General features: G+C 45.5%; 1 protein-coding gene across 1 annotated transcript; it reads left to right on the plus strand.

The window, feature by feature from the left end:
* The first annotated feature begins 6,105 nt into the window (after positions 1 to 6,105).
* Adam30 (ADAM metallopeptidase domain 30) lies at positions 6,106 to 8,301 on the plus strand. The gene has a single exon (XM_005357078.2). It carries the CDS (start codon positions 6,106 to 6,108, stop codon positions 8,299 to 8,301), a length of 2,196 nt encoding a protein of 731 aa, XP_005357135.1.
* Positions 8,302 to 11,502: the final 3,201 nt, after the last annotated feature.

Consider the following 11,502-nt stretch of genomic DNA (forward strand, 5'->3'; position numbering starts at 1 on the left):
AGAGAGAGAGAGAGAGAGAGAGAGAGGGAGGGAGGAGGGGTGAAGTGGAGAAGTGGGGAGGGAGGCAGAAGCGAAGCTGCCTCTCCGAGGGGCAGATGGAAAAGAGAGCAAGCTCAGGCCTGAAGCTGAAGATCAGCCTGCCACAGCGGAAGGGGAGGGGAGTGGGCGCGGCTTGTCTCTTAAAGGGACCAGGGGCCAAAACCATAACAACAATAGTTTTCTGTTTTTGCTTTCTATAGCTGTGAGAAAACACAGTCACCAAAATCAACTTGAGGAGAAAAAGGTGTATTTCTGATTACAGTTTATCATGGGAAGTCAAGGCAGGAAGCTGGGAGCCAGAACTGAAGCAGTGGACGTGATCAAGTCCTGCTGACTAACAATCTTTGTGGCTTGGCCAGTTTTCTTTCTTATACATCCCAGGACCACCTGCCCAGGGTGGCACCACACACAGTGAGCTGGGTCCTCTCACATCAGTCATTAATCAAGAAAATGACCCAGAGACTTGTCTATAGTCAATCTGAGGTTTCTTCTGAGATTGACTCTAGCTTGTGCCAGGTGACAAAAGTAATCATCACAAATGGGTATTATAGAATTCCATCATGACCAGGAACTCCCTCTCCCACAAGGGAATGGCTGCTAAGAAGTGTATCAATAGGGCTGGAGAGATGGCTCAGTGGTTAAGATCACTACTCTTCCAGAGGACCTGGATTTGAATCCCAGCATCCACATGGTGGGTAGCTCACAACTGTCTGAAACTCCAGTTCCAAGGGATCCATTGCCCTCTTCCAGCCTCCAGAGATGCCACATTCTCATGGTGCATAGACATACATGTAGACAAATCACCCATAAACATAAAATAAAAATAAATAAGTGTATCAATAGATACCACCACATCAAGAAAACTCATAATCTCTTTAGTAAAAGTACATCTTCATGAAAAAAATATGAAATACAACAGAATGTCAGGGAGCTTTACAAAGTTAAGGTATCCACTACAATCTAAAATGCCATGCTCAGTGGTCAAAGTTTAAATCTGAAAATGAGATTAAACACGGGTGCTAGCTGTCCCCCATGTCCTGTACTCGTCATGATCTTTAAATGGTACCTGTGTCCAGAAAAATAGAATAGATGTTACTGGAGACCCTTTGATTATATGCACTTAGGTAGAGAGAATCATCAAACCCCACCGCAGCTATGGGAATTTGTCCCCACCACAGAGAATGAATACAAACAAATGTGAAGATATAGCTGTGGGGTGACTGACTTGTGGAGGGGCAAGAATTCGGAGCTGTCTTAATCTGAAAAGAGAACATTGAGGATCAAGAACCATGAGTTTGAGGCTACTCTGGGCTACATAGCAAGACCCTGTTTCAAACGCGGGGAGGGGTGGCTGGCTAGATGGCTCAGTGATTAAGAGCACTTGCTGCCCAATCATGAGGCTCAGATCTGGAACCCAGCACCTACATGCCAGCAGATGCCTGTAACTCAGGTCTGAAAGGATGAAGACAGGAGCTCAGGGCTTGCTAGCCTTCTGGGTCTACCTGAGAAAACCAGCTGGGGCATCAGGGAGAGACCTAGCTTCAAAGAAGTAAGTGGGGAGAGAGAGGCTATCCAATGCCACAAGTGCACAGGCATGCACAGACACGCATGCACACACACATTTAGACACACACAGAAATGAATACTTTTATGTTGAAATAAGAGCTGCAGGGCTGCGTCCCCAGCACCCGGCCGCCCGCATGGCTAGCTTTATACCCCAAATAATTACCCGGAAACTGTATTCTTTTAAACACTGCCTGGCCCCAATAGTTCCAGCTTCTTATTGGCTAGCTCTTACATATTGATCTAACCCATTTCTATTATTCTGTGTAGTCCACAAGCTGGCTTACCAGGAATGATCTTAACCTGCATCTGCCTGGAGCAGGAGAATCATGGCGGTGACTCCCTGACTCAACTTCTTTCTCCCAGCGTCCTGTTCTGTTTTCTCCGCCTACCTAAGGGTTGGCCTATGAAATGGGCCTAGGCAGTTTCTTTATTCCTTAACCAATGAAATCAACAGATTGATATATGACACTCCCACATCACTTTTAAAAGGTTCGTTATTGTTGTTATTATTATTTTGCTGGCACTCTGCTCAGCTTTATCAGTAGACTGAGTTGGAGAGATTCAGGAGTAAGGCATAAGACATTTCCCTTCTTGGTTCTAGTAGTTCCACAGACTCTTCCTGCACTATTTTGAGTGGATTCCCAAGTGCCAGGCTCTCAGAGTGTTACTTTTTTTAATCATGTGTGTGGTTGTGTGTATGTGGTGTGTGTGTATGTGTTGTGTGGTTGTGTGTGTGTGGTGTGTGATTGTGTATGTGTGTTTGTTGTGTGGTTGGGTATGTAATGTGTGCATGGTTGTGTGTGTGGTGTCTGCGTGGTATGTGTGTGTAGTGTATGGTTTTGTGTGTGTGGTTGTGTGTCTGTGGTGTGGTTGTGTCTGTGTGGTTTTGTGTGTGTGTGTGTGGTGTGTGTATGTGTGGTTGTATGTGTGGTTGTGTGTGTGGTGTCTGTGTGGTATATGTATGTAGTGTATGGTTCTGTGTGTGTGTGGTTGTGTGGTTGTTTCTGTGTGGTTTTGTGTGTGTGTGTGTGGTGTGTGGTTGAGTGTGTGGTGTCTGTGTGGTATATGTGTGCAGTGTATGGTTCTGTGTGTGTGTGGTTGTGTGGTTGTGTGTGTGTGGTGTCTGTGTGGTATATGTATGTAGTGTATGGTTCTCTGTGTGTGTGGTTGTGTGGTTGTTTCTGTGTGGTTTTGTGTGTGTGTGTGTGTGTGGTGTCGTGTGGTATATGTGTGCAGGGTATGGTTCTGTGTGTGGTGTATGGTTGTGTGTGTGTAGTATGTGTGTGTGAGTACAAGCAGAGGGTCAGAACAGGACATGGTCATCTTTCTCTTTTCCTGTCACCTTATTGCCTTGAGGTAGGGTCTCTTACTGAAGGGGAACCTCACCATGTCCGATAAGCCAGCTGGCCTGCAAGCGCTTGGATCTGCCTGCCCCCACCCCTCAATTCTGGCCTTACAGGAATGCACAGCCATGCCCGGCTTTCGACATGGGTACTGGGGATTCAAACTCAGGTCCTGCAGCCTTGCAGGCTCACCTACTGAGCCATCTCCCTACTCCCTGAAGTGTTGATATTTTTGACAATTAAAAGCAGATTTGTTTCCAGTTACTAAACATACTCAACCTCACTAACAACCTAAGAATGCAAATTAAATATTGAGCTATATCTTTTTCTAGTGAAAATCTTAGATAATAGGCTATTATTATATTGTATGGAAAAGGGGTCTCACATGACAGCTCACATGACAGCTACTGTCATGTGCTGCTAGTTAGGGGTTCTTAATTCTACTACGTAAAATCCACATGCACAGTGTGGCTCTTCATTTGTGAAGAACACGATTTTTAAGGGTGAGCCAATAACACTAATCAATAGGAACACTTTTATTTTCTTTAACTCAATTAATGCTAATTTAAATTCTAGCAATCTAGCCCAATGGAAAGAGTTTCAAGGGGGAAAAGATGTGTGTGTTCTTATACAAACACATGTGTGAATTGTTGAAAAGACCTACATATTTGTTCATATTTACTAGCATATTGTAGAAAGATTTTAAAGCAAGATAAAAGCACAGTTTTTGAATGGCACCCCTGTGTCTACAGCACAGGAGGGAAAGGGTCAAGTCAGTAACTCCTGCATGCTGCAGAAGACTACGCACCTGCTGGGGGCATTGAAGGAAATCTACGAAATTATTTGCAGAATGTGTTATTCACTGGAAAAAGCAAATGTTGCAATAACATGAACAACAAGTACTATTTTCTACATTTAAGTCACTTTCTAAAAGGGTCTTCAGGAGAAGGGTGAGAGAATGCAGTAGCTCATGTGAGATGGGAAGGGAAGGGAGGGTTACTAGGAGCAGAACAGACAATGGAAAAGCAGTGTAGGGAGTTGGGTTTGCAGATGGCATCTGAGCTGAACTGGGTCATTTTTGTCATTATTCCTCAACACTGTATTTAAATACCTCCTATATTATATTAGACACTGCAAATTTAAAAATAAATGATAGTTACTTTATTGAGATATGATCTGCAAATAAATTTCTGTGTAATATTTAATATGTTTGTATAATCCCATGTCTATAATACATGTACATACATCTGTTTGAGATACGTGTGTATCTATGAAACTGTCACACCACTGAGACCATGAGCATAGCCTTGCCTCCCCAAAGTCCTTTCTGCCCCCTTTATGGTCATTGTTATGGGAAAATGCCTGAGACAATCAACTCATAAAGAAAAGGGTTTATTTTGACTTACTGCTTTGGCAGTTTTGGGTCCTGGTCACTTGGTCTATTATCTTTTAGGCAAATGCTCGGGCAGAAGATCATAGCAAGGAGGATGCCACATGGAAGCTGTCACCTCATGGCCAGGAAGCAAAAAGAGGAAGAGGTCAGGGTCCCCATATCCCCTAGAAGGGCACACCCTGGGTGGTGCAGCTTCCTCCAAGTAGGCCCCGTTTCTCAAGAGTTCCAATATCTTGTCAGATGTGCCAGCGTATGTTTGCGGTCCCTGAGGGTGGAGGGGCTCACAGATCTGAGGCCTTACCACAGTTTGAGCCTAGTGGGGACCAGTGATTGGGCGATGATGTAGGCTTACGTCAGCTGCTCTCTATCTCTCGGGTTTATTTCCATTCCTCACAACATTCAGCAGGACTTTCAAGACCTTCTTGTTTCTGGGGTTCCCTTTGCTACCTCCCCACTCTCCGTGACTGAGCTTACAGAGTATACTAAGCCCTGCCCTGGTCCTCTCTCTCGTCTTGTCACCTCACAGTAGTGTGTGCCACGTGGACCTCCCTCAGCAGTCTCCAGCTTCCTGTTGGGTGGTCCTGGGAGGAGCTAATGGGGCGCACCCCCCCACCCCCGCCTTGAGGGCTGGCTGGCCCTCTGCATGGCTTCCCATGAGCAGATGAAAATAGTCAGGACCCTCTCCTCTGTCCACTCCCTTTCTGTCATGGAGTCCCCACCAGCTTTTCCCATCCCTTCTCTGCCATGCCCATCTTCTTTGAAGAGGCGGGCTAGTCTTCCCAGCTTACCTATCTAATCTCTAGTTTGTCTACCTACCTCCTGGTATCTGCCTTAAATCACAAGCCATTTCCGGAACCAGTTTGCACTGTTACCATGACTTTCCCTGGGCTAATTTCAGTGTTCCTGAAACTCTGCTCAGGTGCCCTGGAGCCTGTCCTTCCTCATATCCAAGCCCACTCCGCCGACCACCACAAACCTCTTCTGTTAGCCTGAGCACACATCCTAGGTTGCCCAAGGTCTCTGAATTGGTCTCTGCTTTCCCCACCTAGTTCCCTGGAGCCCTATGCTGTCAGGCCTCGCCCAGGTTATGTTCCCCAAGGATGCCCACACACCTGACCACATTTAGACATCTCATCTTCCAGTTGGGCGGTGGTGGCACCTGCCCTTAATCGCAGCACTCAGGAGCCTTGTAAGGATGGCAGTGTGGGGGCCTGACAGAGCATGACAGCTGACTCTGTGGCTGAGCTCTCCACGTGCTTGTAGCCTCTGCTCTGCACCAGCAGTAGGGCTTTTTTTTTTTTTTTTTTTTTTTTTTTTTTTTCGAGACAGGGTTTCTCTGTGGCTTTGGAGCCTGTCCTGGAACTAGCTCTTGTAGATCAGATTGGCCTAGAATTTACAGAGATCCGCTTGCCTCTGCCTCCCGAGTGCTGGAATGAAAGGCACGTGCCTTCACTGCCCGGCTTTGCCTCCGTTCTTAAGCGCGAGCTTAATTCCCGTCCCCGCCCCCTCCCCCTCCCCCGCCTCCGCTCAGAAAAAAAAACAACAACGAACTGGAGCGTTGGGTAGGAGTGTGCCTGGGGAAACTGGACCAAGACTGGACCAAGTAGGCCCCAAGAGTCCTGGCTTCCCAGGGGAGCCTGCCAAGGGAGCTAAGGGCTTGGGACACCGGTGCTTTGTCAGTCTCAGGGAAGTCTGAGGCACACGCCAGGGCTGGCGTTGCTCCTCCCGGGTCCAGGAAAACCAAGCAGGGAAACAAAACAGATCATGAGGTCAGTGTGGGCCTCCTCCCAACACCGCTGTCTACTTATGACGATGTTCTTTCTTGAGGCTGTGGGCAATGACCTACTATTTGACCCTGACTGGGGCTTTGAGTCCTATGAAATCACCGTTCCCAAAAAGCTAAGCCCTAGGAAAGGGGAGCAGGGTGGAGACAGTTCTTTGTCGTACCTCTTACAGATACAGGGCAAAAAACATACCATTCACCTGCGGCCCAAGAAGTTATTGTTGCCGAGACATCTGCCTGTTATCTCCTTCACTCAGGAGGACAGTCTAATGGAGGATTACCCACACATACCAAACGAGTGCAATTACGTGGGCTTCGTGGAAGGCTTTCCGGAATCTGACGCCACCCTGAGTACGTGCATGGGAGGTCTGCGAGGCATCTTGAACATAGACTTCAATTACTACCAAATCGAGCCCCTCAGGGCCTCTTCCACGTTTGAACACGTTGTGTATGTCCTAAAAAAGGACAAATTTAGCAATCAGACCTGTGGTGTGGTTGATGAAGAAGCAGATGGGCAAACCATCCAGCCAGAGGCTAGGATAAGTAGTTTTCATAAATCCTATAAGCACCAAAAGTACTTGGAATTGGTCATGGTCTTTGATTGGACTAGATTTATGTCTTTAGGTGGAAATTTTACTAAAATCGTTGAAGATGCTATTCTTCTAACTGCAATTATGGACACCTACTTTCAGGATGTCAGGTTGCGGATCTGTCTAAAAGGACTTGAAGTCTGGTCCAGTCATGACAGAATGAACACTTTCTTTTTCACTTTAGCTGAAATTTTAGGTCAGTTTGTACTGTACAAAAGACTGGTATTGCATCATGTCCTTCCCGCCGACTGGTCACATTTATATCTTGGAAGAAGTTTTTCGGATGCTGTTGCATGGTCCTGGGGGCGAGCATGTGAGGTATACCATGCCGGGTCCGTAAGTAGCTTCGTTGGTAAGAATATCCTTGGACCTGCTACTTGGACCGCTCATGAAGTGGGCCACTGTGTGGGAATGCAACATGATGGGGAGTATTGCCAGTGCAGAGGTAGGACGAGCTGCATCATGGGTACAGGACGCACAGGGTTTAGTAACTGTAGTTATGATCAGTATTTCATACACGCATCCTATAAAATGTCATATTGTCTATCTGACATCCCAGGACGAGGTTATGTGATTAAGAGATGTGGCAACAAGATTGTCGAAGGTGCAGAGGAATGTGACTGTGGTTCCAAAGAAGACTGCCAAAAAGACCCGTGCTGTGGGCCGAACTGCAAATGGAAGGAGGGTGTCAACTGTTCTACCGGGCTTTGTTGTCACAAATGTAACTTTCTCCCATCAGGGTATGTGTGTAGGCAGGAAGAAAATGAATGTGATCTTGCCGAGTACTGCAACGGGCTCTCGGGTTTATGTCCGGAGGATACTTACAAGCAAGATGGAACTCCCTGTAAATATGGAGGAGTTTGTTTCAGTAAGAGCTGCAGATCCAGGTACATGCAGTGCCAGAGTATTTTTGGACCTGCTGCCAGGGAGGCTCCTTACCAATGTTACGATGTTGTTAATAAGATGGGCGATCAGTATGGTAACTGTGGCATTAATATTAGTCAATATAATAGGTGCACGAGGGACAATGCAGTCTGTGGCAGGCTACAGTGTATCAATGTTAGAGCCATCCCCAGTTTGCCAGATCACAGTACTCTATTGTCCACCTATATGAAGGCAGACAATCTCATGTGCTGGGGCACAGGCTATCATGGAGAACTAATGGCCCATGGGATACCCGACATAGGTGTGATTAACGATGGCACTGCCTGTGGCCTTAAAAAGGTGTGCATAAAGGGAAAGTGTGTTGACTCTGCCACCATTATGTTCGACTGTTTGCCCGGCAAGTGCAATAGGCGAGGTGTTTGCAACAATAAAAGGAACTGCCACTGCAAGTATGGTTGGGAACCCCCGTTCTGTGAAGAGGTAGGACTCGGCGGGAGCATTGACAGTGGGCCCCCTGCGCCAATGGCCGAGAAAATGCCCTCATCATTTCAAGCTGTGTATATTATGATGATGCGCATTATCTTATTCGTCATCTCGGTGATCGTCGTGTATTTTAGGCAGCTGATTAAAAAATGGTTTTATGATCACCAGAAGAAAGAAACAGTCAAAAAACCAAAGGATGCCGAAATGTCAGAAATGTAACGAGGCAAGCCTGTCATCTGGTACATCTGGCTATCTAAGAAGCTTATCAGTTATTCACACAATTCTTTGTTCTCTTCCCAGGATGATTCCACACAAATTTCCTGTGAGTTTAAAATAAAAAAAAATTAAATAAATGGTAGTCTTGTGTGGAAACAAATCAGTGCATTTTTTCCCCCTTAGGATGCATTTTCCCTTCAGTTTGGGATCAAGCGTTGGATTACCTGGCTTATCCGAATGCGGTTCATGTCAGGGTTCAGGGTATAGTCCTGTCTTAACATCCTGGGGAAGTGAGCCCATCTCTCCCCTGTGTGTCTTTCAGCTTCTTCAGGGCTAGGCATCTACACCTACACATATGCACCTGCTACGTGGTACCTGTGCACCTGCTACATGTACCTGTGCATCTGCTGCATGCACCTGTACACCTGCTACATGCACCTGTGCACCTGCTGCATGCACCCGTGCACCTGCTGCATGCACCCGTGCACCTGATACATGCACCTGTGCACCTGTTGAATGCACCTGTGTCCTGCTGCATGCACCTGTGCACCTGCTGTATGATCCATGGAAATAGCACATTTTATAAATGAAACAAACACGTGTTACAAAGGATGATTCTGTCAGTGAGACTTTCTGTCAAGTCTCTCCTGGTGGATACATCTCTGTCTATTGCCATGTGGTTTCTGACTTGGGTGTTTGAGGTGAGCTCCAATGGGCTCACTATCCTGAACTGTAATGACACCTGCCTTCTGTACAACCTATAGAAGATGACAGCCCTTAACAGTGTTGGTAGCATGGCCATTAACAAAATTTAATGTTTGCTGCATGTATTTTTTTTTGGTAGTATTTGTTTGTCAACTTGACACAAGCTAAAATCTTCTGTGGAGAGGGAAGGAACCTCAATTGAGACAATGCCTCCCTCAGATTGAGCTGCAGGCAAGTCTGTGGAGCATTTTCTTGATTCAGAGTTGTTGTGGAGGACCTAGCCCATTGTGGGTGGTACCACCCCTGAGCAGGTGGCATAAAAAGCAAACTGAACAAGTCATGAGGAGGAAGGCAGTAAGCAGCACCCTCCATGGCCTCTGCTTCAGCTCCTGCCTCCAGGTTCCTATGTAACTCGATGTTTCTCTCACACCCACCAGTTCTCAAATTAAACTATTCTGAGGTTTAATATTAATTATAAATGTTTGACTGATGGCTTAGGTTTACTGCTAGCTACCTTTTCCATTTAAATTAACCCATTTCTATTCATCTGTATATCGCCACATGGCCTATGGCTTACCAGTGGTGCTCTGGCGTGTTGCTCCTTGAGTGGCTGCTGGCATCTTCTTCCCCCTCCTCATCTGAGTTCTCAGTTTGATTGTTCCACATAGCCCTATCCTGCCTGGCTATTGGTCAAAAAGCTTTTATTATTAACCAATGAGAACAACATATATTCACAGAGTACAGAAAGACACCCCACGCCATTCCTGCCTTGAGTTCCTGCTGGCTTCCTTTCATGATGGACTGACTGTGAAGTGTAAGCTGAAATAAACCCTTTCCTTCCCAAGCTGCTTTTGGTCATGGTGTTTTCTCACAGCAGTAGAAAGTCAAGTAGGATAATACGTCTGCTTTCACTGGTAGGCCTTTTTGCGTGGCCCTGGGTCTGGAGAAAGTGAAGAATGCCTTTTAGCCCCAACATCCTTCAATGCTCTGCCTATAAATGCCCCCCCCCATGCACAGTGTTGGCATGGGGGGGGGAGGAAAGCTGACTTCCCACACAAGTCATTGCCACTTCGATGTCCAGCGAGAAGCCACCCCTCCTCCATACTTGCAGCATCCCGCTCAAGGCTGGGTCTTCCTGCTGTTCCAGTTGAGGCAGCTCTATAGCCTCCTGTACTGTGTCCCAGTTTGCTGTGCCTTGGCCACGAAGTTCTAATCAAAGGCAAAAGCAGGGCAGACACAGCGGAGGTTCATCATCTAGTCTGTCTAGACTACTTTGGGTTTGTTTTCACTGAGAGACAAAAATGTAAATAACTTTGGTTTTGTGATGATCATAACTCTAAACATTTATTAAGCTTGGCCGGCCATGTCATGTCCTAAGATATAAGGACACTGAGTCACGGCGGAGCACTAATAGTGATGGATATCATACCGAGAGCTCACCATGTGCTAAAAGCGGTCTGAAGACTTTCATGTGTGTTATTGTGTATACTGTTAAAAGGGACTCTGCTGTGAGTGTTTTATTTTTAGGTTTTTAAATTTTATATGCGCATGAGTGTTTGTTTTCATGTGTATATGTATTCTGCATGCATGCTTTGGTACCCGGAAGAGGACATGGGATGCCCTCTTGCTGGGGTTATGCACAATACAGGTGCTGGGAACTAAACTAAGGTTCTCTGCAAAAGCCACAGTCCTTAACTGCCGAGTCACTTCTTAGCCCTGGTGCTTATTCTTCAATAAAAACCAAGTCACAGCAATGTTAAAGGATCTATCTAGGCTTCTACAGTAAGAAAAACAACATTACTTGAGGGAAAAACTTTGAATAATAATAAAGATCAAGTTTAAAGACAGTGACTTATTGAGAAATCTTAAAGTTATTAGTATATAGTAAATGAGTTTTTAACTTTTCAGTGAATATATATTATATAAAAATATATTATTTTGTTATATATTATATATAGATATGATATAGTATATATAACATATATAATATTTCCCATTTTAACCAATTTGGTGGTAATTACTATTTAGTGGTAGTACATTTCATTTTGTGCTGATGTTCTAGATAATTCTTTTTTTGAGTCAGGGTCTCACTATGTTGCCCCACCCCTACCCTGCATTGGCCAGGGACTCTTTTTACTCTTTATGTAGACCAGGTTGGCCTCAAACTCACAGCAATCTGCCTTTCTTGGTCTCCTGGCTGTTGGGATCAAAGGCATGCCAACCCACGCTCAGCAAGACTCTCTTCATCTTCCAAAACTAATATCATAGATCCGTTAAAACCCACCCCATTCTTTCTTCCCCATCTCCTCATAATCTACTTTCTGTCTGTATGAATTAGTAAGCTTAATCCCTTCCAGAAGCATGTTCATGTGGTATTTTTTCCTTTTCGTGACTGGCTTCTCTTAACACAGTGTCTTCAAAGTTGGTCTGTACTATAGTGTGTTGTTAAGCTGGAAATTTCTACATCCAATTACAAAGGCTGGAGGATGGAGGGGAGAA

This window comes from Microtus ochrogaster, chromosome 21 (assembly GCF_000317375.1).
Source record: "Microtus ochrogaster isolate Prairie Vole_2 chromosome 21, MicOch1.0, whole genome shotgun sequence".
NCBI lineage: Eukaryota > Metazoa > Chordata > Mammalia > Rodentia > Cricetidae > Microtus > Microtus ochrogaster.